Here is a 26,291-nt window from a genome sequence, read left to right as displayed (position 1 = left end):
ATTAGAAGGCTGAGCAAGATACGTTACCATCTAATTGCTGGATAAGATACTGCAAAATGTTAATATGCAATGTTTTCATATTTATATGGGTGGTTCCTCTATGAAATATTCATTTTATTTTATAGTTGTCTCTCTTTTCCCAAACTGTTATAGGCATTTTTATGTCAGGTCACACCTGTCTTTCTTCTTGACGTTTTTTCTCTCTCTCTCTCGTTATTCTCTCTTTCGCGTTATTCTCTCACCTACCTGTCTTTTTCTTACACTGTTCTACCCATGTGATCAGCACACTTTAATAATATTTATTTTTTTATAGCCTGTGTACAATACCAACTGTCCTGTGTGGGAACAGCCGTTCCGTTTCTTTCTGCGTAATCCTAACTCACTGGACCTAGATATACAGGTGAGATAGCAGGTTAATGGACAGATATCTTACTTTTAAGTTAGATGCTGACACACAGTAATACATGTAATTTCATTTCCAGGTAAAGGATGATGATCGTCAGCAAAACCTGGGCTCTTTGTCTGTTCCTCTGGGCCGAATTCTTTGTGCTGACCATTTGACGTTAGACCAGTGGTTCCAGCTGGACAACTCTGGACAGAAGAGCAGGATCTATATGAAGCTTGTTATGAGGGTAATCATAATCTACTATTCCCAAATAAAGCATATAGCCAGGTTTCTAATGTTTGGCCTAAAAGATTGTATAATTAATAGTAAATCTTACATGAACTTTTGAGAGCCATGGGCGACTCTTCTAACCCATTGGGTTTTTCTGATCCCCTGTGGATCAGAAAAACAGTTCCAAAACACTTTTGGCATTGCAAATCATATAATCACAGATACATCTATACAAGAGAAATGTGTGGTTAATGTAACTGCTTGTTCTGGGGTTCTTCCAGTTATTTCAGTGATTAAACTGTTTTCCTGTGTGAATGTCTGAGGAGGGTATACTGAAAATGATAAGATATGTACGCAAAAACAGTATAAGTTGCAAAAATGCAAATGTAGAAAAACATTCATACATCTATAATGTTTGTAGATATTGCTCAGGGGAAGGTAAGGCATGAGTGCAGTAATTGCCCAAGGCCGTGTCCTCGTAGGCTTGTAGTTGTGAAAACGTTACATGAATGGAGTTAACATAAAAAAAGTAAATAGGGTCAGGTTTTTGTGTCAGGAGTGGGTAGATGGATATGGACAGATGTGGGGAGAAAAGCAGTGCCAACATCTGCATCTGAGTTCTCTTTGGCTCCTTAAGGTAAAGCTAAATGTTATGCTCTTTTGGCTTAATTTTCTGCCACAGTCATGCAAATTTTTACGATCAGCCAGGTATTGATGGCTCTGATCACAGAGGCCGTAAAAGTGCTCCATACCCCTCCTGAGGATTCTAAATCTAGTTTGCTTGCGGCATCTGCTTATGCTTCCAAGCCATTGGCCACTGAAACTCTAGTCCTGGACTGATGAGCTTAAGCCTTAGGAGTCATAAACTGCTATTAAACCCAATAATTCAATATAGAATAATGAAAATTCATGGAAATTATTGCATAACCACTGCATGCAAACCAAGTTAACCAAATGGTTGTAAAGCTCAGCGTATCGAGTGCTATCATGTGTAATTGATAAATGCATTACATTTAGAAGACCACTAGAAGATCACTCATTTTTTTGTTCTTCAGATTTTGTATTTGGATCCAAGTCTATCTGCAATCACAAGTACTGACACTTCTGATCTGGAAGAAGCAAGTTTTGGAACTAGTGTTGACCGGCCACCCCGACCTAACAAAACTTCTCTTCCTGAGAACTTTGCTACAGAGGTGAGTCATTGGGCCTGATTTATGAAAACTCTCCAAGGCTGGAGGGAATTCACTTTCAGAAGTGAAGCTGGGCAAATCAGGGCCATTGTGTTGATTTGTCTGTTGACACCAACTACTTTTTTCTTTAGTATTTCCAATGCAGCTGTTTTTGTTTAGGGACCAGGTAGCTGGTAAGGGTGTTTGAGAGTGGTTGGCACATATATGTTAATGTTAATCCTGTCCAAGAATTCGGCTTTCATTAGTCTTGAGATAACCGTAAAAAATGTCTGGATCAACAATTTCACGGCTATAGTACTCCCACATGAGCTTGGCATGAAACATGCAGAAACGAGGGTTTTTTACCCTGTCCTAGTAACTATAGCTCCTTTTGGTGGTATGCCAGTGCTAACTCCAGCTCCCTGCTTCACTCATTACCGTCCAAATAGATGCAGCTGCATGGACAATTACTATTTATTGTAAGCCAACCTATAGTGCCTTATACATAGGATAAGTAAAAGGCATATATGCTGCTGGATTAATACCCAAGTAAAAAAGCACTTTTAGTAGCTGATTCCCAGAACTATTAGGATGACAATTGTAGGTTTAGCACAGTTTGATTAACTTAACAGATCTATGTCCAGAACATTTAGCTGCAGATGGGCAGTGTAACCTTTCCAGGTGCTCTGTGTGGATAAGATAACACTTGCTAATATTAGTGTACCGTTGAAACAGAAAACAAAAGATGTAATGCTAAATAAAGAGAAAAGCAAACTAAACATTCTGCCTACAGCTTTAAGAACACTTAGAGGTTTATTTATAAAGCAGTGAATCTGACATCCATTGAAACATTCCCTGGTGGAGAATTATCCAGACAAGCCCAACCATTCGTATCGGGCAAAAATCCTGTGACATGGGTACATGGCCTTAGACCCAGATCTGCTAATTTCTGTTATTCTGCTATTCAATATTGTAATCCATATCAGATGGGTTGTAAGTCTCAAAGTAATGCATACGTGTGTCTGAAATTCTGCTTTTCCAAAAGTGTTTCTTGGAGGAAAAGTGATTGAAGTTGCCATTGAAGTTAATCAATCATTTGTATGGACAATGTGACTTGTATACTTGCAATTAGTTTTGCCAACATGTCCAATCTATCTACCTCCAAAAAGAAACCCAGACATTGGTCACTTGTTAATGTGCAGCTGCTGATTTCCTTATAATTCACTTCAGATCCAAACATTTCAGCAGACTATAAAATACATCTGTCTGCAGACTAGGCCTTAGTAACTGCTAAATGATTCTTGAGATTTCTAGAGACAAGAGAGAACAGCTGAGAGTAATAATATCATATCTATGAGTCACAGATGGTTCCAGACACAGCCAACAAATCTGGGAAGAAATGTTTTCTGTTAATAAGCTAGTAGTGGAGGTGTATGATAAGAGACCCCCTCTTGTGTGTAGCATAAATGTACACAAACCAAGCACTTGTGTTTATGAAACTACTAACATAGTACATAGAGAATCAATAGGCAATGGAGTATGCCTGAATTGGCATGATGATATTTCCTATGTTATGAAGTTGGAGGGTAGTTTTGTAGTCCTAGCACACTTTCTGTCCCTAGGTAACAATGCTGCTTCTTAATGGACCCAGTACAGTAAATAGGTGTTGTCACCCTAAAAACAGAAAGTTTGTACTGACAGAATGGCCAGTTGAAAGTAAATAAAGCCTAAAAAAGAAAACAAATGCAGCCACCACTGATAAACTGTGAAATACATTAAGATATACTTTAAATATATTTTGTTGTGTAAAAGAGAAACCCGTACATCTTTCTGATGCTTGTCTTTGTACAGAATATGCTTCGTGTGTACTTGATTGAAGCCGAAAACTTGATTGCAAAAGACAATTTCATGGGTGGTATGATTAAAGGCAAGTCTGATCCTTATGTAGTAGTGCGAGCTGGTGGCAAATCGGTACAAACCAGAGTGATAAAAGAAAACTTAAATCCTCGTTGGGACCAAGCATTTGAGGTAATGACTCATTTTTTCTTTCACACACTTTGAGGTTTGTATCAGTAAAATAATAACAAGTCATTAATTTTTCCCTGCAGATCTTAGTCACTGATGTTCCTGGACAGGATATTGAGTTTCGAGTGTTTGATAAAGATATTGACAAAGATGACTTCCTAGGAAGGTTGGTACCAGATTAACTTTAGAAGTGATTAAACATGTCATGTCTGTTAGCAGGTAATGCAGGAAAATTGTAAGAAATTGGTCTTGTATTTGGTGGGATAACATAGTGCCATAAAGTTATAGTTTTTAGTTTGCTTTTTGTTTTACCTTTTAAATCAGTTGCTTGATGGGTCTATTTTTAATATCTGTTATATTGTTTTTGTTTTCTGTTTTTGCCATTGTAGCTGTAAAGTTCCAGTGAAGACCGTTATTAAACAGAAAACCATTGATGAGGTAATGTTTTCTTCTCTATAAATAATCCTATTTCCAGGTTGTGGAATCATGGAAATTGTTGCCTTAGGCTTTTGTGGCAAAAGTGTATGATTATATCTCTTTGTATAAACCTTTGTGGTCTTTATGTATGAATTAAAACTGTTTGTGAAGATAACGAGTTTAAACACTCCAGATATCCAGAACAGCTACGTGGTTTTTGCTTCCTAACATAAAGACATATAAATATTCATCTCGGCAGGCATATCTGCTTACATAATGCTATAAAATATACTGACTCTATAAAAATGTCACTTTGTTTAAAACCTGTGTAATGCATTTATTTATAGTACTTTGTTAATTTTTTAGTGGTTGCCCCTGGAGGAAGTGAAGTCAGGAAAACTGCATGTTAAAATAGAGTGTCTATCACATCTTTCTGATCCTGCTCAACTTCAACAGGTAATACATTCTGTTTTCATTAGAAGTGCATGTAACATTTCTACTGTTTCTGTCTGCTCTTATAATATTCACTTGCACCCTACAGCTTTGAGGATGTTGTTCTTTGTCTGCATGTACCTGCTGCTGTGTTCTTACTCCTCTGATAATGATTCTTCTACTGCCCTTTTTATTACTACATTCCCCCTGACCCCTGCTCAATTGACCTTCTAGTATGTTTTTGGAATGTGGGGGAGTGCTCAGTGGAAAACCTATATAAACACAAGAAAAACTTACAGACTCCAGGCTCAGATGTAAACCTGGGACCCTAGAGGAGAAAAAATTAAACCAATGGGCCAACTTGCTGCCTGCCTTCTAATTATTGCTAGCCTTAGTTTTTCTTTAGTCCTTTTCTCCAGGCAAGACTTCCACTATGTTGTGAGCTGGCCTCTAACTTGCAGCTTTCCAGACAGCGGTAACTGGAAGTCACTCTGGTGCTGGGGTTATAGGCTCTTTCCAGACCTTGCTCTGACAAAGTTAGCTACATGATGCTTTCCAGGTTTCAGAGCTGTTAGCATTGCTGATGTGCCTGCCCTGTCTCTGAAAACTAATTTCACTGAGTAGGCTAGTCTGGGCAAAGCATAGGAGCTACCTCAGTTACACGTTGGGTGTATTATTTTTTTTTTTTTTTTTTTACAAAACTCCACTGGTTCTAACATAGAAGGTGTTGACGCCAAAGGAATGATCACTGATGTTATCCACTGTGTGCACACTTTTCTGCTACGCAACATAATGGAAGTACCTCTCACGTCTAGTCTGCAGAACCACGTGGATTCTCAATCTCTGTACCTGCTGCTCAATTATTCTGACCAAGTCACTTTTATTTGCAGATCCTAATTTGCTACCAGATGTTTAAAGCAATGTGATTCCCTGAAGCCTTGCCTTATATCCTATGCCATAGTTGCCTTGCTCCTACTTGGTTGCAACATGTCTGATTATATACACACATGGGACAGTCCCGCTGTTCTGTTAGTTCAATGTCTAGCTGACCCTGAATGAAGAGGTTCTATGGATGCAGAATCTCTCTCAGTTCTACTTCCATCACAAAGACCTCCAAATCATTTTTCGCTGTGGAGACAATATTTTTAAGAAGTTGCAGTCTGCTGCATTCACTCCTGAATTTTAGGGACCGTCATATTTCTTGTGGCTCTGGCTGTCCTGTCTGGTATGATTATCCTCTTAAGCTTTTTTGTATTCTGCTGTCTTGGTAGTAGATGCAATCTCTCTATACATGATCTATCGTGTTGTGCATTCTGCTGTCTGCAACAATTTATTCATTTAGATGAATGAACTATTTACATTTTAGGTTCTAATGGTGAACAGCCTGTCTCAGCCAGCACATAGTGACGAGTTCTCAAGTGCCCTTCTAAGCGTCTATCTAGAAAGTGCCAGTGACCTGCCGGTAAGACTAGGAATATCTAGTGTCATTTTTGCATTTTCTTCATCCTAATCTTTCTGTTCCTATGTACTTACAGGTATATTTTTTCTCTTTGTTTATTAGATGAAGAAAGGAGTCAAGCCCCCAACAGCAAGTGCAGAGCTAACTGTTAGAAAAACTACCTACAAGACCAAGGTATTATTCTGTGTAAATTTTCCATTTATATACCTTTAATATATCCCAACAACAGAATATAGCTATGTGTGTGATAAATCAAAACAGTTGCTATGCGATTTATGGGATAGAGCTCAAGGTGCTCGAGAAATGTATGTATTTTATGTATTTTTATGCAAAGACTTGGAAGTTCACATGACGTTGGATGAGCAGGACAGAGAAATTTAAGTTAGCATAATGATTTTTTTTTCAGGTCACATCAAAAAGCAGCAGCCCAGTGTGGGATGAAAGCTTTGTATTCCCTGTCAAGAATCCCAATAATGATGTCCTGCAGATTAATGTGAGTACCATGCTTACTTCTATAGTATTACTTACTTACTTATTATAGTATTATCAGATCTGGAATGTCATCAATTGTACTATATTACCCACTAATGTTCACATCCTTTTGTTTACCTAAAGGTGAAGGACGAGGCCAGTAAATCCTTAGGGTCTCTGACAATGCCACTGTCTGATCTTCTAACTGCGGATTGTTTAACTGTTGATGGCTGGTTCCCTCTGTCTACATCTGGAGCCAACAGTGAAATTCTCATGAGAGTTCAGATGAGGGTAAGCAGATGATCTTCCCCCTTAAATGTTTTTAAATTATTTTTTCAAGATTTTGTTTGTGTATTGATTACTGTTTCTTGGGCTTTGCAAACCTAGACCCCATCCACCAGCAGGTTGACTTTGCATTTGGTTTAGAGGTTTGTGCTGCTATAGAACGGTGCAGTTTCTGCATGTACTGTTGTTTCCTGGCCAGCATGTGCCTTTCAGAAGTTTTTATTGCCCAATGCAGCTGCAAAACTGCCAACGTTTGTTAATAAAAATAAATCCACCTACCACAGGATTGACCTAAAGCTACATACACACGTGCAATTATTGTCGTTGGAAAGGATCTTTCACCATCCTTTCCAACAACCAAGGACTGCACGATGCATGAACGATTGATGTACATACAGCACCGTTCTGCTCTATGGGTAGGGGAGGGGGAGAACGACGGAGCAGCACCCTGCTGCACTTTACCCCCTTTCCTTGCATTGGGATCGTTCATCATCCATCATCCGTGGATCTGCCAGGAAGGTTGTTTGGAGGATGGGCGCTGTACACACGCCAGATTCTTGTCCCATATCGGCCCTGAGCCGATTATCGGGCGAGAACCATTGGACGTGTGTACCCAGCCTAACTATCACTGGGGTCTAGATATTTCAAGCGGTGACCATCACAATACTATGGGTTGGTTATAGGATTTGAATTGTACATTCTGTTTGCTCCATTATCAAATTAATGAGAACCATTTTAAATATGGCTTATATTTTTATGTATTTGCAAACCCTTTTGATTGTAAACATGAGCAGAGAACCCATATACTAAGAAGTGGTAGGGGTTAGGTTTTTTTTTGGTACAGTGCTATACAATTGTAACATCTGGTACAAGTATCAGGTGCATAAATCATTTTACCATGTACATATACATGAAGAAATCAAATGAAAAAGTTGTGATATTACTTGTGAATGACAGCAGGCAGTTATCAGATCTTTTAATATTACTTACAGATGGATAAGCTGAAGTGAAAATACTTTGGTTCCCAATTTAGATTTGTTTGTTAAGCCTTTACATGACTTGTAAATTTTTTAATTACATGATCTGTAATAAACAAGTCTACAAGCTACAGCATAACATTACCTAAAGGCACAGTGCAACCCTTTTTTTATTCTATAATCAAATAATGTCTTACAGATTCTGGCTTCCCCCAATGTCAGCCCAGAACTCAATGCCCTTGGTTTAAAGTCCTCTGACACTGGTAAACCGCCTACCCCTGAGAAAACAGAATTCAGCCTGGAGTCTGCTGTGGATAATGAAGACCCCGCTGAAGGAGAACTGAGGCATAGACTGGCCAACACAAACAGGGAAGTACTCTCTACCTAATGATAGTAAAGCTAAAAAAAAATACATTTTAACGGGGCATAGGAGACCTTCAGTATTAGCAAAGATTACCTGAACTGAATTTGTGTAAAAAATTGGTGGAAAGCAGTACAACCACTAAAATGCATGTTCCCCCATACAGAACTATTGTATTTGATTGATGAATATTTTACCAAAGTGGTAACCATCAGTTGGGAAACTTTATTATCAGACATCCCTGTCCTAAGATCACTTGACTCCTGAAGGAGGGGTAACTTCATGATGTTTCTAGGGGGTTCCCGTAGGCTTTTACCCATAGTCTTTTACCAGAATAATAAAACTAAAGTCTTATTGTTGTAATTTCTCCCCACAGTGATCCAGAGCCAACAGCTTCTAATGCAGGCCAGCTGCATGTGACTGTTTATTACCCAGCAAAGGAGGGAAAGCTTTTGGCGGTAATGCACAGCTGCAGGTAAGACACAACTAGTTATCATAGCTAAATATGTCTCTGCCAAGCAAATATTGGAAAGACTTTCACCTTTGGGATATTGTGCTGTCTTACAGAAGGTTTGGGCTCTAAGCAGCAAAAACCTGTAAGCCAGCCTAGGTTAATCTACAGCACCTAACAGCAGCTACTAGGAGGATGGATGTCTTTTTGCTCTGCCTCACTAGCTCACAAAATATTTCTTTAGTCAAGATTGTTATACATCACTGCTAGAGCTATCCCTCATGGCCATCACCATCTTAACCTAAGCAAAGGTGCCCTGCAGTACTAGAAATTCTGTGGTTAGACCTTTTTGGAGCACTGGACTCCATGTACAGCACTTTTCAGGGCCAGTTCTGGTAACAAGTTAGCCATAGAGCATTTTTAAGGTCCAAAGTCATTACCATTGCTTCAGCTCTTGCCCCACCTTGGATGACTTACCTAATGAGTAGACATGTTAGGCTGAGCACAGAAAGCTACCTTTCAGGAGTGCTGGGCACAAAGGCACAAATTACTTCTTTCGCTCGTGTTTCCACTGTGCAAGGGATTTAGTACAGTCATGTATGCATAAGCTTCTTTTTGTTCCTTTCCATCAGACTTTATATCCAATCTATTTATAACACTAGCCATTAGCCATAAAGACTCTGCCTGACTCAGAGTTGCTACAATCTGTGCCTGATGAGCTCCTCACTGTCACTGCAAATCAAAAGAGACCTGTTTGTCCCTAATTGACATGCTACCTCAGACTAAAGGGTCAGCCTGTTTCTTCTACCAATGCTAATTTAGGGTATTTTAGGTTCCCAAAGACTAGAAAGCGCTCTTCTTCTCTTGAACCCACTTTTTAAAACTCAATAGGAAATGGAAACTCTATGTCTGTTTTACTACACCTAGCCTAGCCTTGTACCCATATGGGGAGGATTTGGCAAATATGTAGTCCCTTCTACTGTAGATCCAGCCATGTCCTACCTGGAAATTTGGGACAGGATTTGTCAACTGCTTTTATTTGAAAATCTTCATCACTTGCAGAACTTAGTACAATGCCTGCTTTCCTTACTATTTTGCCTTAGAGCTTTATATTTAGTACTGAACCACAAATGCAAGTTGTTCTGAAGCGGTTCTAGACAGTTGTTTTGTAGGAAAGTGTGAATGGCACATTACTTAGTTATGGCTCCTTTTTAATTATGCAAAAATAACTAACTATAAGTGTAATGCCTATCATTGGAAGTGTATTATTAAAAAAAAAAGAAGCTGCCAATGCTTTTATGATTTCCATACTGTTGTTGACACTGTATCATAATACTCTCATTTTTTTATTTTTAGAAATTTAAATGTTGACTCCAAGGAGCTCCCTGATCCATACTTGTCTGTCCTGTTGGTACCTGATAAAAACAGGGTCACAAAGCGGAAAACCAGTGTAAAGAAAAGGAGTACAAATCCAGAGTTTAATGAGAAGTAAGTACATCTACTACAGAATAGCTTATTGATACCAATTTGATGTAGGTTTACCTAACGTATTCTTCTGCCTCCACCCTGTATTAACCACCAATAATCACACAAAAACTCACAATGTGCTAACATGCCCCTGAGGGTAAAAAGACAACTACTCTTAAAGTTCATTAATATACAGTGGTCCATGCTGCACCTTTGATGTGCAGTAAAGAAGAATATGAAAATGCAGGGAGTTGCCTGAACTGGAGCACTCCACTTGACATAATGGAAATGTAGTGCAGATGCAGCCATGACAACTATTTGGACTCCATAACAACTACTTATGCGGTTTCTTACATTTTCTAAACTGATGTTAAAGATGACATTTGTATTTTGAGTGAAGTGAGTATTGGTATAGACAACAGTTTATTTTTTGCCAAGCTTTATATATTACTTTGTAGATATCACAACACAATTACAGGAGAATGCCTCTAATCCCGAAAGTATTTTGTTTATATTGATCTTGGATTAGTGGGACAGGTAAATAACGTACTGAATCATAATACTTGCAATTGCAGATTAGAGTGGGAGATTCCATTGGAAGAAGCCATGAAGAGGAAACTGGAGATATCTGTGAAAAATAGTGTGTCCTTTATGTCCAGGGAAAAAGAACTGATTGGAAAGGTAAAACTAAAATAAAATACAGACTAGACAGATCATTCCAAAATGATTGCTGTGTTGACAATACACTTTTGAATTTGTAGAACAAAACCTTAAACTAAAAGACTTCCCAGTAGCTGGACATATTCTACCTTGAACTTGGTGACCTTTCAGTGTTCAGAAGTTCTGAAATGATTAAAAGCAATTCGCATAATGAATGATGCCAGGACTGTGCAAATCTCTGGACTGGCTGAACAAAATTACAAATACATATAACTCTGAGGCTATCTTATAGTTAGATGTGGGTAAACTCAGCAAGTGTTTATTGGTTTTTGTAATGCACTACAAACATAGACCAGGTACAGTAGTTACTAAAATCTAGGGTGGGTAATTATTGTTATAGAGGCTATTCTTTTTTTGAGCAATATACAGAAGTCAGATTTAGACTTTGGTAGATTTTAATCTGATTGGAGACTGTGGTAAAGTAATTTAACTATATAGGACAATGGAATGGAACTTGCAGCAGGCAGTTGGGTGGGCTGGTGCACAAAAACTATATCAGGATTAAAAAACTTGAGACCTGTGTTAGTAGGGTCTGCTCCTGTTATACTGTTCAAACCCTAATTTTCATTTGTAGGTGGAATGTGCCTTTAATACTTGCTCATCTTTCTTTGATTTCAGGTGATTATTGACCTCTCTCAGGTGGACTTATCAAAAGGAGTTAACCAGTGGTAAGTATCTAACAGTATGTCGCTGTATGGTCTATATATTAAAAGCTGGGACGTTTCTTTCACAGCTATGAATGCGCAAAAAAGAAACCTTTCTTTATTTCTTGCACCCTTTCTATCTGTGAGGTACCCCTGCAGCATAAAAACTCTACATACTATTTTTTTGTTTATCACCAGTGTTTGTTTTGATATGATGTGTGTGTATATATATATATATATATATATATATATATATATATATATATATAGCTTTTCTTGATGTCCTCAGGCCAGGCAGGCAGGAGCAACATTGTCTTCTTTGGGTTTTGGTAGATAACAGAGAGTTAACTCGCATGCTTTATTTAGTGTGTCTGTCTTCTTTAGTAAAATTGACAATTACAAAAGAAATGATAGAAATCCCCCAAAACTCAAAATGGACATAAACAGAGTTGGGGGTTATGGCAGAGAAACAACTCAACTCAACCAAAATCTTTATTATAGAATATTTAATTTTACTTAGTTTGTCTACAGCTCTATAAAGTTTAGGCTAACTGCTCCAGCATGCAGTGATCATCTTTTGTGACAACTTTCTGATGACTTCACTTTCTAACCATTTGGTCTCCCGATAGGTATGAGCTGAAGAGTGACAGAAGTAGTGTCTAATCATTTTCTGACACCGAGAAGAATGTGAGCTGTGAATCCCCTCCTGGAGACCTTACCTACTGAACCCTGCACTGCTTCTGCCCCATCTAGTCTCCAGAGATAACAGGAAGGACAAAGAAACACCTCACTGCCATTTTACTATTTAAACAAAAGGAAATGGGATCAACAAAAAGAAGTTCCATCCCTCGATATTGTGGTTTACATGTAGCCAAGCTATAGCTTGTACGGTACAAGTGTTAGTTCAATGCTGCATAATGGCTGCAACATTGTGAAATGGTATATACTGGCCATTGCTGCCAGCATCACTCCTGTCCTCCATTCCACTCATAGTAATTGTGTCTCAGCATAGCTTTAATACTAGTGGAGTAAGATATTTGCTATAGCTCAACAAGTGCTTCTTATATAGATATCAAGCACACCCTTGCAAGCCGGTGTCTGCTTTTATGTAGAAAAAAAGTATTAATAGACTGGTACTCTTTATCATTTTACAGAATTATGCTTATGTATTGGCTTTCTGATTAGAAATCCTCTATACCGAGCCAAAGATTTTTATATTTGGATTTATTTTTTACCTTTTAAGGCCTTATGCTGTTAGTATGTCTATTTTAAACATGGTTGTTACAGCTACTCCCGTATTCTATTTTAAAGGTCACATTTCAGCTTTTTTATGTTTTTAGCAAAAGATTTCAATTTTTTATATATATGTCTTGTGGCAAAAATGTTTTATGTGTTAAAGATTTTGGTAACAAATGAGGGGCAAAATAACGCAACCTGCAGAATCTTAAAACTATCCACCCCCCACAATTAGGAATAAAATTAAGTGCTAAAGCATTCCGTCTTTTACCAGTCACTAACTAAATGATGCTAATTATATCATATATATATAATATATATATATATATATTATAACAAATTCCTTCAGTAACTTCCATGTGATATGTATTATGTTGACCATTTATTGCATAATACCCATATCAAAGCCTACATGCTGTAGTCAGCCAGATCGTTATTATTTTTTAGGAACCTCAGGGTTAGTGACAGCTCCGTCCTTTGTGTTTCTCCTTCTGGCCATGAGACAGCTGAAGAAGTATATGTATATATAAGACATAATGAAGTAGAATGGCACATCAGCACTCATTGACTGGTCCAATAAAAAGTATACATTCCTATAGATCACTGTGCAGCCTTGGTGAACTGTTTGAATAGGACTTGTTCAGACTTTCATCTGCATCTGCCATCATCATGTTCAGCTTGGAATCTGATTGGACAACACAATCAGTTCTTTTTGGGCACTTTAAACTTTTTTAGTTCTTGTTTAGGTCAGTCATACATATAAATTGCATTGTGCTACATTGCTTTGCTGACCAAATTATCCTCCTGCCATATTTCATAATGCTAGGGAGCAATCTTTAAATAATTCTACCAGTGAAGGTCACAGCATATTCAGTCATTTCTAATTCATTTATACAGGATAGGGCAGCAATTTGTATATTAATATTCTCATGTAACATACAATCAAGTGAAGGAAAAAAATAAATAAACCAGAGAGGTAACAAACCAGTGTTTTATTGTGATATATTATATTCATGGCAAGTTTAAAACTGCAATTGTTACCTATCAAAATCTGTGAATTCAGTCATTCTTTAGGGCTTTTGTTAGGTCAGTATTTGCAAATAATGGAAAATCAAAATAAGCCAAAACATTGAGTGTGCTATTTGAGTTGTGTTTACTTATTTTTTGCATTTTTGTATTATTTTTTTTTTTTATTTAATAGCAAGATGTTAGTTAGCTGTTACAGGGACAATCAATGTTTTGCACTGCTTGTAGTCTCATGTGCTTTTACGTGATCATGATCATCGTTGTATACCATTCAATAAAATGGTCACCCTTTAAAGTTATATGTGTCTCTGGTTTACTTTATAGTGTTTATATAACCATTATGACAGTGAAGCCACCCTTTTGCATTTTTTTTCCTTAAACCATCCCTTACCTATTAAAGTGAACAGGAAATACTGGTCCATAAAATCTGCTGTGAAACCGACACTTCAGGTAGTGTTGTTCTATATGATCCCCTGTAGCTCCAACTGGTTCCTTTATCTTGTCGTCACAACATCACAGTACAGTGGTGCAGGCATGGAGAAATATATTTCCTGCCCTTTTGCAGGTAAGAAAAAAATAATATGGTGTCAGGGTCCCCTGACGTTGTTTAGTGATTCACCATCCTGGATCACTAAATGGCCAAGCCAGATGTCCTGTGCTTCCCACTTCCTCCCCCCTCTATAGAACTGAACAGCACTGTGTGTACAGCACTCATTCATTCCACTGTTTCTGGAATCATTGGCAAAACATTATTTGCAGTGACAGATATTTGACGCCTGTGTGCAGCTGAAGTTAGATCAAAACGGGGAGGAAAAATAGGTGATAGGCTCTATCTAGTGGCCAATCCTTTCCATGACAAGAATACGCAGTTTTATGCCGAGTACGCCTCTTTTGTTCACATCCTACCATAAAAGACTTTTTTCTTGATTTTTTTTCTACTATCTAACTAAGTAGTTTACTGATGGAGATCTAAGATTTAAGGCCCTGGTTGTTGCTCCAGTCTAGCTACTTACATATTGATCTCAATAAGTCCGGCTTTATTACATCTGCTCTATAAAATTTCTTTCAATAGGACTGGCCAGTATGTGGATTTTATACACTGGTAACACATAAGACAGATAAAGTTGGCTATAACAGTTTTTTATTTAGGTGGCCAAAGGATCCAGGATTTTTAGATCCTGGAGACTCCTTTTGTTTTGGCTACGGTTTTTATTTTACATTCTAACTATTGCTACTTGACCAGGATATTTGTATGTGTATGTATTGTTAATGTGGACAACCCAATATATGTGCTTGCTCCCTGCGTTACAGCAGTTTACTGGCCGCCTTTTATCTGTGCTGCATGTTACATAAGTGTGATTTCCCCCTCAGCCACACCAGGGAGTTAGGATCTTCTGACCCTGGGGAATGCTGATGTAGGAAGTATATATAGAGAACCTTCCTAATTCAGACCAGTGGGTTTCAATGGCCCTCCCTGGACTAGTCCACAGCTCTTTTGCACCCACTATTCCTGTTATAAATCACCTTTACTAGGTCATTGCCTAGACCTTTTTGCCAGGGATCGTTTTAGCTAATTTTTATGTGTGTTCATGTCTGAAATTCACTAAGCAAGAAGGCTGATGGCAAAAAAAAGTCTGATTTTCCTATTGCAGCAGACCTTCTCTCAAAGGTTTATTTTTTGCATGTTCCAGCTCCAGTGCAACATTCATGGTAATAATGATTCACCTTAAAACCCCTAAAGTGTACCTGAGCCCAGACTATGGACAATAAAATATGAAACTTCAGTAGTAACATAGCTTTACAACAAATCACCTCTTAGTTCTTTAGATGATTTTAACGTGAATGTATTTCTTCTCAAAGATCCTGGAAGGTCACACCAAACACTACGGTTAGAAGTTTCCAACAGCTAAGAAGCACCAGCAGACTGTTCACATTACAGGGCTGGCAGAATGTCGATTGTGTTTTTAATGATATTATGACTTAGGCTAGGTACACATCTGCAATATAATAATCCCCTCAGGGTGATAGTGGACGAGAATCTAGCGTGTGTACAGCTCCCATCACCTGAACGACTGTCCTCACGGATCCACAGATGAAGAACGATCTTAATGGAAGTGAAGGGGAGGGAGCACAGCGGGGTGCCACCCTGCTGTTCTCCCCTCTATATAGAGCAGAACGGTGGTGTATGTACAACACTCATTCATGCATCGTGCAGTCCTTAGTCTTTGGAAAGGATTGTGAAAGATCCTTTCCAACGACAATTATTTCACGTGTGAACACAGCCTAAAGGCTTGTTTCAAAGTGCTGCTATTACATGTTTAGAATATGTAATTTCTTTATGTATACATGAGTACCTCCTCAACTCCCAACTATTTAGGGATTAAACGTTTAAGCACTAATGTAATTGAGTGAGACTTTGCTGGATTTATAGCTTTGACAGACTGTTCTTTCGTTGATGATCATCTTGTTTTTTTCATTCATTATCTCCTTTCATTATCGCAAAAGCATTTTCTTTGCTGTAGGAGATCAGTTTGAGGTCCTTCCTGTCTGGCCTCTGCTGATGAATCCAGTACTTACCCTTCTTCATCTCAAGGAGATTCCCATTATGGGATATCCAGACAACCTTCTCTTGAGAGCAGATCCATCCAAGACTGCAGAATACTGTGCATATTTTTAGATCATCAATATACAGATCTTTTTTTAAAGTAGACCTAAACTGAAAAAACAAAAAAACCACCAGGCGGTAGTTCTATTTACATCCCTTTTGTCAAAAAACTAACCCTGTCTCCTAGTGGCTTTTTGTACTGTACAGAGAGCACATGCACCATGTAGTTTAGAGCTTCACTGCAATCAGAGCCGGCCGCCGGGGATAATGTAACTCTGCGAATTACATCATCCAATGACAGGAGAGGATCTCTGTCCTCACCGAAGTCTGTTGTGGAGCCAGCAGTGAAGATGGCGCCTTCCATGCCTGAAATCAGTAGATTTTAGAACCAGCTCAGATTATCAGAAACATAATCTCTTGGTGGGTCTACCTTTACACCTTCACCAAAATTGTTCCTCCGTTTACCAATAATTTACTCTAGTTTGGTTCTTGCAGTTCTACAAATATCTTAGAGAATGTAAGATACATTCCTGTGCTATCCCTATCACAGAAGATGACCTTTTTAATGACTAACTTCAGCAAGATGTATTTTAGTTAGCAGCTTCTCAAATTCTTTTTGTCCAAGTTTTCATAATGCAGGGTGGTTTGGCCACCTTCTTGTTAAATGTGAATTAGGATGGGGGGGGGCATCTTATTTGGGTGTATGTAAATACTAAGCTTCTATATATGCTACTTTTTGGTCCTTTAACAGTTTTTGTTTAAAAAGCGCAAAAAGAAAAAAAGTCAAACCAATCCTCCCGTTGCTTTTCTTGATCCACAAAATGTGTTCTATATTGCGGAGATGGAGAAAAGATGTTGGAGTATAGCAGTTTATTGTTATAATTATATCGTACAACTGATCACAGCTGAATGAGAGCACTTCTGGCAAACCCACATATATATGAGTACTTGCTTTGTTAGAATAAAATATCCTGAGAATCACACATCTTGATAAATGTGTATTAATAGTAGCAATGGTATTCTTTTGTCCCTGCAAACATTAGCCTTGGCCAAGAAAAGCTGTCAGTGATTGCCGCCCAACACAGTTGTGCACATTTTAGGTAAAAATTTGACATGTGTATAATGGTCCCCCAAGGCTGTTCATCAATCCGCCAAATGATTGGGAAGGCTGCTATGTTTTTGCTCACTCGTCCTCCCCCTTCTCTCTCCACAGAACAGAATTGGTGCCATTCACTCGTCACAGGAAATGATCACAAAAGATGCGTAATGTGCGCCGTCGGGTCAGGAATTTACCTGTTAATGGCCATAACTATAGGATTTCAGCCATGTATTTACATTAACATACAAGACAGAAGGGAGTAAGGTTGGCTGATCATTGGATCCTTACTTTAAAATTTTTTCTTTGTGTTTTGCACTATGGATGATTTTGTCTTTTTTATTCTATAAAACTTATCATCACTAAATACAAGTATTGGCCGAAAAAATCCCATCTGTGTTTTTCCTTGTTCACTTATCTGTTAAATTGGGGTTGGCACAGTCCCTCTTGAGGGCAATACCTCTAACTTTATTCATCTACCTCTGTATACTGATATTCCACTGTTATACCACTGAAACCCTCCAAGACAGAATGGAAGCCTTGAGACAAAATCTTCACTAATATCATATTTGATGGAAAACTCACTTTTTATTAAAACGTAAGGGATTTTATAGGCACCTGTGCATGGAAATTTTTACATAGGGAAATTGCTTGGCAAAGAATTAAGTTATGTTTATTAGAATGTGAATATTCGTTTTATGCGTTATAACTTATTACACAGTGCTGTACATTAAATAGGGGTTTCAAATGACAGACAGATACAGTGACACAGGAGGAGAAAAGCTTACAATCTAAGAGGTGGGGATGTAGTAGTCAGGGAAGCTCTAGAAAAGTCTATGAGCGTGTGATGAGGTTATGAGTGAGGAAGTCAGTAAGTCAAAGGAGGGAAGAGAGGGGCTAGACAACATGCCTGAGGGGAGGAATGAATTAGTGTTGTGAAAAGTTATTATTATTACATAGTGTTTATATAGCCCCATCATATTACACAGCACTGTACAAAGTTGATAGTCGTGTCACTAGCTGTCCCTCAAAAAGAGCCCTCAATGTAATAGCCATACCATAGTCAGATGTCATTAATATAGTCTAAGGTCAATTCTGAGGGGAAGCCAATTAACCGTACTGCATGTTTTTGAGATGTTGGAGGAAACCCACGCAGACATAGGGAGAACATGCAAACTCCATGCAGATAGTGTCCTGGCCGAGATTCAAACCTGGGACCCAGCGCTGCAAAGGCCTGAGTTCTTATTAGGCTACTGTTTATTATTTTAATAAATACCAGCTTTCTAACACCGACGCTAGCTGAACAATTACCATGGTTTGATTGAGGTATACTTCTTGTGGCTACAAACAGCCTTTAGTTATGGCCAACTTCCAGGTTGTTATAACAAACTTTTAGTACTTCCTGATGTGCCAAACCTTCCCTGCCCTTCCTATTGATCAGTATTGCCAGATCATCATAGAAAAAGCTTTTTTTTGTTGGAGAAGTCTAAAATCTTCACCTCCATCACTTTCATTTTTTTTTTTTCATTTATTAAAACAATTCAAGCCATGCTGAACATCGAAAAGCTTTTATTAATTGAAGAATAAACACAAACAGCTCAGACAATTGATTGTTCTTTATGGGTTTTATAACAACAAATACATTTTGCTTTGTATAACCTCTAAGCACATGAGGTTATTTATTACATCCCACACTACAACATACCAGCATCTTTATTTTAGGAAAAGAAACCGATTTGCTGGTTTTCAACATGCAAAGGAAAATAAAGACATTATTCAAACCTGAATGAAAAAAAAAATGATGGATCATAAAAAAAAACAGACATGGCAAACCTAGGCACACTGAAAGACAAGCAGTGTGGCTTATTAAATGTCATATCATTGCCTTTTTCTACCTCAGGAAAAAGAAAAAAAACGTACATAAGAAAATGTGAAGGAAGAGCAACTTGAGTTTTTACAATACCAACTTCCTAAAACAATTTTTAATATAAAATTAAGTAAGAAATTTCTCTTCAGGACCTGAAGCCAATATACAGGGCTGCAAGTAGACAAAAAAAAATGAAAAATAAAACCACATTTAAAGAACAAACACCAGTCACACATACAATGGTTCTAAAGTAAAGGAGAACCCTGGTATGAATAAATTTCAGCAGTATCTTACATATGAAACTTTATACATTTTACATCTTCCACTGAGCTGTAGCAATCACACATAGAAATCAGTGAGCCTTTGGACACAGATTGGGAATTTAACTTTGGCTGTAGCTTTGACAAGAGTTTAATTATTTCTATGGAATTTTGTCCTGTGTTCTCTCACCACAAATCCTGTCTTTAGTCTCCCAGTTTTTTGGCAATAAAAATCTCAGCTGTGGCAATATTAGCATGAGGGAAATAATCGCTTTCAAATGATTTGTTGAAGCCTAGATGTTATATATTGGAAATGCAGTATAATCAGAATAAGAATAAGCTCTTCGTTTTTTTTCATCTGGCGTCTGACAGTTTTTAAAGTGAGATAAAAAGGTAATTTATTTCTATTGCCAAAAAAGGAAAATTTACAGTGACATTACCAGTCCTAAAAATATTTCCGATTTAGGGATTTTTACTAATTGATGCTATTTTCCAACCAGTGACTTTAGACATGACATGAATGCATCCAATCAATATTGGAAATCTTTTCATATCAGCTGACAATTCCAATGTAGGAATGGGCTGAAGGATTAGTGGTGGTTAATTACACCAAGTTAAATGGCTGGGTTGTCTGCAACTAAATAAAGTATTAGATTGTTTAGCTTTATACCCAAGCCCAACTCAGATAAACAACTAAATCATCAGGACAGGCAGAAAAGCTTTCAATTTTACATCATTTGTGTCACCAGCACTCATGTTTCCATTCCCCAACCCCCGGAAAAAAAAAAAAAACACATTTTTTTTTTTTTAAAGGTATGCATGACATGACACGATCCTGGCAAAAAACATACATACGTATTACTGTTAACAGCCGTTTCTATGTGTAGTTTATCGTTTGATATGTACATTGGGGGCTTTATTTTTTTTACAAATGCCGGTGCTGCTTTCTCCTCAGTGGGATGTGCCTTAACGCACACCTGAACCCAGACAAGGAACTATAATGTTTTTTTTTTTAATTTTTATTTAGGAGCTTTTAATGTAACGTTACGTCTCCAAGCTAGGTTCACAATGGCACTAACTGCCGACTAACAAAGGGTCGGCAGTGTTGCCGCCTTTGCCTGAAAGCAACGATTACCACCTAGTACCCGTGTGAACCTAACCTAGAGATTAAAATACTACAACTGGGTTACAGTAATCTTGAAATAGATTGGAAAAGCATGCTGGTTGTTCACATTATAGAGATGGCAGCCTGTGAAGTTCTGCTCTCCATAAGATTGTGTTTACTGAACTTTGAAAATTCAATTCTCCTTGCATTTACTGCTTGTTCAGTATAGATACTTTTAGTGCATGACCGAGTTGTATGTTAATTTTTATATGCCTCTGAATATAAACCTTGTCCATCATGTCAAAACAGATGTGTTATGTGGCTTTTTCTTGCACACCTAGTGGGTAGGATTTAGGAAACATACTAACTGCTATACATGTAACACAATGGAAACATACAGAAAGCACAGAAAAATCTGAAGTCGAAACTGTGTTAAGGTACACATTAAAACTATTCAAAATATGTGTCAAATTAAAATACACTATACTAAAGCAAACTCAGTGGGGCATGGCTGTTATTCGCATGCTTTGTGAAGCAATAGGATAGGATACCATAGGTGTAGTGCACTGGCTCATTGTAATGCCAGGCAAGGGCTGAGCCATGGAAACTGCAACAGGAGCTACAGACACTGCAACTGGTGCCATGGAAACAGGCGGAGGTGCCATTCCTTGAGCAATTGTTTGTGCCAGTGCTGCAGACAGTGGTGTAATTTCAGGATTTAATTGAGGGGCTGCATTGGTCTGCGCAGAAGCAGGAGCACCAGTGGAAGCCACTAACTCCTGCTGAGTAACTGCTCGAGGCTGCAATGCCTGACTGCTTAATGTTGTGTGTGTTTGTGCAATACCATGGTTGTAGTTAGTCACAGTCCCTACAGCCTGTTCACTGGTTGGAGCTGTGGTGCTCAGTGTGCTAAGTGTAACAACTTTGGCTTGGCTACGAAACTGAGCATTTTGGTCAAGTAACACTTCATTAGTTGCTGCCAAAACAGAGACTTGTTTTTTCAGCTCCTCAACACGCCTACGAAGCATAACATTCTCTTCCTCTAACATACGGTATTCAACTGGTGATACATTGTAGTACCCATCATAGCCTATGCGCCTTCTCTTCATTACTGGATCGTCAAATCGATCCCCATAACGATAATACGAAGAGGAAGAATAGAATTCAGGCTCGGAAAGGCCATCATATGAGCCATAATGCTCATAAGCACGATTTGTGACTGCAGACAAACTTCCAGTAGCTGTGCCAGTCGTCAAAGAGCTGCTTCGCCGGTCACTTGAATATTCATACTGATAATCGTAATCTCTACGCAAGTGGCGAAAATGCCGAAACTTGCACCTCTCACCACGCTGGCAATCACCCTTCAAGAAATCCCTGCAGATGGGAATCTCATCTTTATTAGCTATGTCTGTGGGAGACAGGCCAAGTCCAGCAGCAACCTTATTACGCAAGCGAGGAGGTAGCTCTCCTGTTTTCTTGTAATGTTCTTCATCATCCTTGGTACCATGAATGAATCTGCAGTTAATACGCACACATTCCTTATTCTGGAAATCATGGCAAAAAACAAATTCATTCTTTTGCACTCCGAGGTCAGATACATCACTGGAATCTGGATGCTTGAAACGGCAGCGCTTGCCACGCTTGCACACATTACGCAGGAAGTCACGGCACACGTAATCCACTGTTGAAGCCGCATCCTCGCTGCCACTACCGCTGCTGCCGCCATTTGCATAATTATCCCTGTTTGGCATTGTTTTATTAACGCTTGCTCGTAATATATAATCCTCAACGCTTGCGCGACGCACCAGGCAAAGTATCGATTTGTGTAAGAGCTGGAAAAGAGAACATTATTTTCAGCAAATAAATTTGAGTCTAGAACAAAGATAAACAACAATATTAATAGCAAAGCTCCTATAAACACTAAAAAACACATCCATACAAAAACCTTCAAAAAAGACCCCTGGTGACCACTGGGGAAGGTGAATACAAACCTCAGCCTCAAATTATTTTATATTTTGTTATTTTCTACAGTATGTAAAGAAAGGTTACAGTGCAAGCAGATGACATGATTATGTTTTGCAGCAACTCAGTGTTGTCCCTATTTAAAATACCAATAACTTAATACCCCATGATGGAAAAAAAAGGGTGATAACATTTATTAACTAACTGAAGGCATTTTTAACTGATAAAATATTTTTAGCAAACAAAAAAAAACCACTAATATTTGCTTTCCTTCCAACAGCCAACTTAAGATGATTTATAATATTTATTAAAATGTTGAAAGTTTAACTGAAAAAACCTCCGCCAGGTTCAGCCGTTAGATGGATATGAAGCCTTTATCACACAGACTTCTTGTTACATATTCAGCTATTTAAGTTTGCAGTCATGCTGAAGGAAGCCTACATACATAAAGGTAACTTGTGATGGCAACAGCAGGAGACTTTAATAATGTGTCTTCTGGCTATTAATATTGGGAATCCTTTCTAGTTTAATAACGCTTTTTCTATAAAACCAATATAGTGAAAATAAAATAACATCTGTTCAAAGTTGTCCAATGGATAATTAAATTGTTGGATCATAAAGTGAACCTGTACTCTATTATATCCTAATGCAGCCCAAAATGAATGAGTGGCAATCTCTCAAAACAACGTTAACAAGAATTAGTAAACCTGCCAATAGATTCCAAATGTCCTCTGACCTCTCAATAACTTAAGGCGCACACACAGGTGGTGAACCATTTTTGTTGACCTCTTGGTTTGTCAATTGAACACAATAAAATAGAACTCTAAAATAAACGATCAGCCAGGTGGTTACTGTAGGAAAGGACAGGTAATGTCACTCTGCAATAACCCGTCTTACACTAATCTGCCAGGGAAGTGTAAAAAATGCTGAGCTGCACTTGCGCAGCCTCAGTTTTAGTTGCCAGGGAAAGCCAGCAATCCGGCTTCCTTTGCGTGTTCTGTGGATGAATGAATTCCTGCGCGCCTGCAAAGGAGTTACGTCTTTGCGGCCTGGCCAATCAAGATGGCCGAAGATTGTTTCTGGGAAGAAGATTAAGGGCAGGATGGTGGTGCCTTGCAATGGCCTGCAGATGGGGAGATTAAAGCAGATTTAGTTACACTGTAACGTGAATTGCAAGGCAGCTTATGATGCGAGTGCTGAATCATAAAACCTAGAACCATCCCTTCTTGTGGCAAAGTCCACAAACAGATAAAATGGTTGTTAATATTCCGGCTAATGAGAAATTCACCAGCAAGTTCAAGAGAAAAAAATATATAAAATCACATTCATGAAATATTTGTATTTTTGGCATTTTATAAGCAAATAGTTTAACACCTATAGTTGGGCGATTTTTACCAGCAGGAACACCGCAGTTCACCACTATCAGCCGGCCCCTGGCTTCCCCAAATCCCTGTTTTTCATCAAAAACCTATTGGAGCAGCAGAAATCCCCTTATGTACAGGGTTGGGGTAGCTGAGTGGTTTTTGGGATGCTTCATGCAGCACTTCAGAGAAATCAGCCGCTAGAAACATATCCATAGCCCTCCAAAATCAGCAATAAAGTCCCTGCCCTGGAGCTCGTCCAATCACCACCAGAATATCCACATGACAGGGGTAAGGGGAGTTCTGTTTTCATGCTTTTTGTTTGCATGAAGAAGGAGCAGCAATGTCTGTGTTAAAGCGGAAGTAAACCCAAAATAAAATTTAAAAAAAAAAAAAAAAAAAAAATCACACTTACCTTTAATCCTACAGATCAGTCTATCAGGTCCCGCGTCATCTCGGTATCAGCCCGGCATAGAGGGAGTGCCAGACGCCGCCATCTTCTCCCTATGTCACCCAGTCTCAGGATTGGGTGACGTCGATGGAAAAAACTTGTCGATCTCACTGCTCATGCGTGAAATCGGCAATTGTTTTCCCAATTTACAAAAGGGCCTCTTCTCGGGCATGAGAAGGAGCAGCCAGAGCCTCCCGAGATTTGTGACGTAGCTATCCTGGAGGCTCTGCGCTCCCATTCATTCTTGATCGCCTCGTCCTATTCAGCTTGCTCCTACTTTCTGCTCATTTGAAAGAGCTCTCAGAAGCCATCTATTCAAACTTACCTACCCGTCTTCTGTCTCTTAAACCGTCACTACTTCCCATCACTACTACTCCCCTCCTATTGTGTGATACTTCCACCCCATAGATTGTAAGCTCTTTGGGGCAGAGCCCTCTCTTCCAGAGTCACTGTCTGTATCTGTCTGTCATTTGCAACCCCTATTTATTGTACAGTGCTGCATAATATGTTGGCGCTATATAAGCCCTGTTTAATAATAATAATATTATTTTATTAATAGGCAGTCAGGAATTAGGACCTTTTTTAAAAAAAATTTGCACCTGCACTTTTTAAAAAAAATTTTTTTAAAAAGACAAACAGAATTTTGACTATAATGAATATTGGGGTCAATCATTTTATGTAAAGCGTACGCTATAAACAAGAACTTTGCTAATGCAGCAGCTTCATTTCATTGTTCTTTGTTTCTACACGCATCAGTATAAGTGATAGATATGGTGATCTATGGTAGATCTGAGTGATTCAGCCAGCGGCCTCCTCTGGGGCAGATAAGAGCGGGAATCAGAGCCGGGGGAGGGGGGGTGACATGCGCGCTGGCGGCCTATTCCTCCTTCCAGCCATTCCATGCAGCTCTGCTCAGACATGCAGCGCCTATCCCAGAGCCATACATCAGGGCTATACATACCTAATCACTCCCTGCGCTCAGCGCCTGTGCTGACGGGTCTCGCTGGGCGGCCTCGGTTTAACTCCAAGCCACCAATAACACCGCACTGAACTGTTCCAATGCCGAACCCCTGATACACCGAGCACCGCCGTTACATACAAAAACTAACAAAGTCCTCACGGAAGGCCGCCACACCCACTTCCGGTACAACATGTAACTTGGCCAACCATTGGCTGATACTCTACCGGAAATGCTGAGCGCGAGCACTAGAGGGAAAGCTACGTCTCTTCCTGTATATTGTCACTGACATATAGGAGACACATTGCAGAGGAAATGGTTGCCCTCTAGTGAACAACAGAAATATGTCGTATCTAGGGGGTGAATGGTGACAATAACCCATGTATAAGGAGCTGAGGGGCAGTTCATGGATTTACAACTTCACCACACGTTTGTCTCAATAATAGATTGTTACTTCCTGCTTGTACATAGTCGTGTCACTAGCTGTCCCTCAGGAGCTCACAATCTAACGTCCCTACCTCAGTCATATGTCTTTATTACAGTCTAAGGTCAGTTTTGAGGAGAAACCAAATCTCCTGGCTGAGATTCAAACCTGGGACCTGGCGCTGCAAAGGCCAGAGTGCTAACTCGAGTCCACTTATTTATTGTATATAACCTTTTGGAAAACTAGTGATGCATAAAAACATGGCCATGTAAAGATGTTCAAACTAGGCCTCCGTGTGTCACATTCCCCTGAAGGCACCTCCTAGGTACCCTATCAGCTGGTTTTCTGCCAGATTTCTTTCAGTGTTCACTAGAGGGACACAAAATTCAAATCCTAATGTATGGATATAGCTAGTAGATTGGTCACTATGGTGGACACAGCCAGTC

The 26,291-nt window shown here is 38.8% G+C and overlaps 2 protein-coding genes across 2 annotated transcripts in view; one reads left to right on the top strand and one right to left on the bottom strand.

Annotated features, from left to right (window-relative positions):
• The window catches only part of ESYT1 (extended synaptotagmin 1), a 30,890-nt gene extending 16,835 nt beyond the window's left edge, over positions 1-14,055 (top strand). The window contains exons 12-28 of the mRNA XM_072408761.1: positions 314-400; positions 483-632; positions 1,672-1,809; positions 3,637-3,813; positions 3,894-3,976; positions 4,200-4,248; positions 4,594-4,683; positions 6,026-6,121; positions 6,221-6,292; positions 6,525-6,611; positions 6,734-6,880; positions 8,051-8,220; positions 8,589-8,687; positions 10,020-10,151; positions 10,706-10,811; positions 11,469-11,518; positions 12,124-14,055. Coding sequence (XP_072264862.1) covers positions 314-400; positions 483-632; positions 1,672-1,809; positions 3,637-3,813; positions 3,894-3,976; positions 4,200-4,248; positions 4,594-4,683; positions 6,026-6,121; positions 6,221-6,292; positions 6,525-6,611; positions 6,734-6,880; positions 8,051-8,220; positions 8,589-8,687; positions 10,020-10,151; positions 10,706-10,811; positions 11,469-11,518; positions 12,124-12,157 — 1,767 coding nt within the window. The 3' untranslated portion in view covers positions 12,158-14,055. The remainder of the gene's footprint in view (positions 1-313; positions 401-482; positions 633-1,671; positions 1,810-3,636; positions 3,814-3,893; positions 3,977-4,199; positions 4,249-4,593; positions 4,684-6,025; positions 6,122-6,220; positions 6,293-6,524; positions 6,612-6,733; positions 6,881-8,050; positions 8,221-8,588; positions 8,688-10,019; positions 10,152-10,705; positions 10,812-11,468; positions 11,519-12,123) is intronic.
• Positions 14,056-19,009: 4,954 nt separating this feature from the next.
• ZC3H10 (zinc finger CCCH-type containing 10) lies at positions 19,010-25,590 on the bottom strand. Its single transcript, XM_072408749.1, has 2 exons — positions 25,425-25,590; positions 19,010-22,521 (listed from the first exon to the last, which is right to left on the bottom strand). The coding sequence occupies exon 2, from the start codon at positions 22,438-22,440 to the stop codon at positions 21,187-21,189; it is 1,254 nt and encodes a 417-aa protein (XP_072264850.1). The 5' UTR covers positions 22,441-22,521; positions 25,425-25,590; the 3' UTR covers positions 19,010-21,186.
• Positions 25,591-26,291: the final 701 nt, after the last annotated feature.

Source organism: Pyxicephalus adspersus, chromosome 1, assembly GCF_032062135.1.
Source record: "Pyxicephalus adspersus chromosome 1, UCB_Pads_2.0, whole genome shotgun sequence".
NCBI lineage: Eukaryota > Metazoa > Chordata > Amphibia > Anura > Pyxicephalidae > Pyxicephalus > Pyxicephalus adspersus.
Note: the sequence above shows the minus strand (reverse complement) of the source record. Positions and strands in the feature narration are given on the sequence as shown.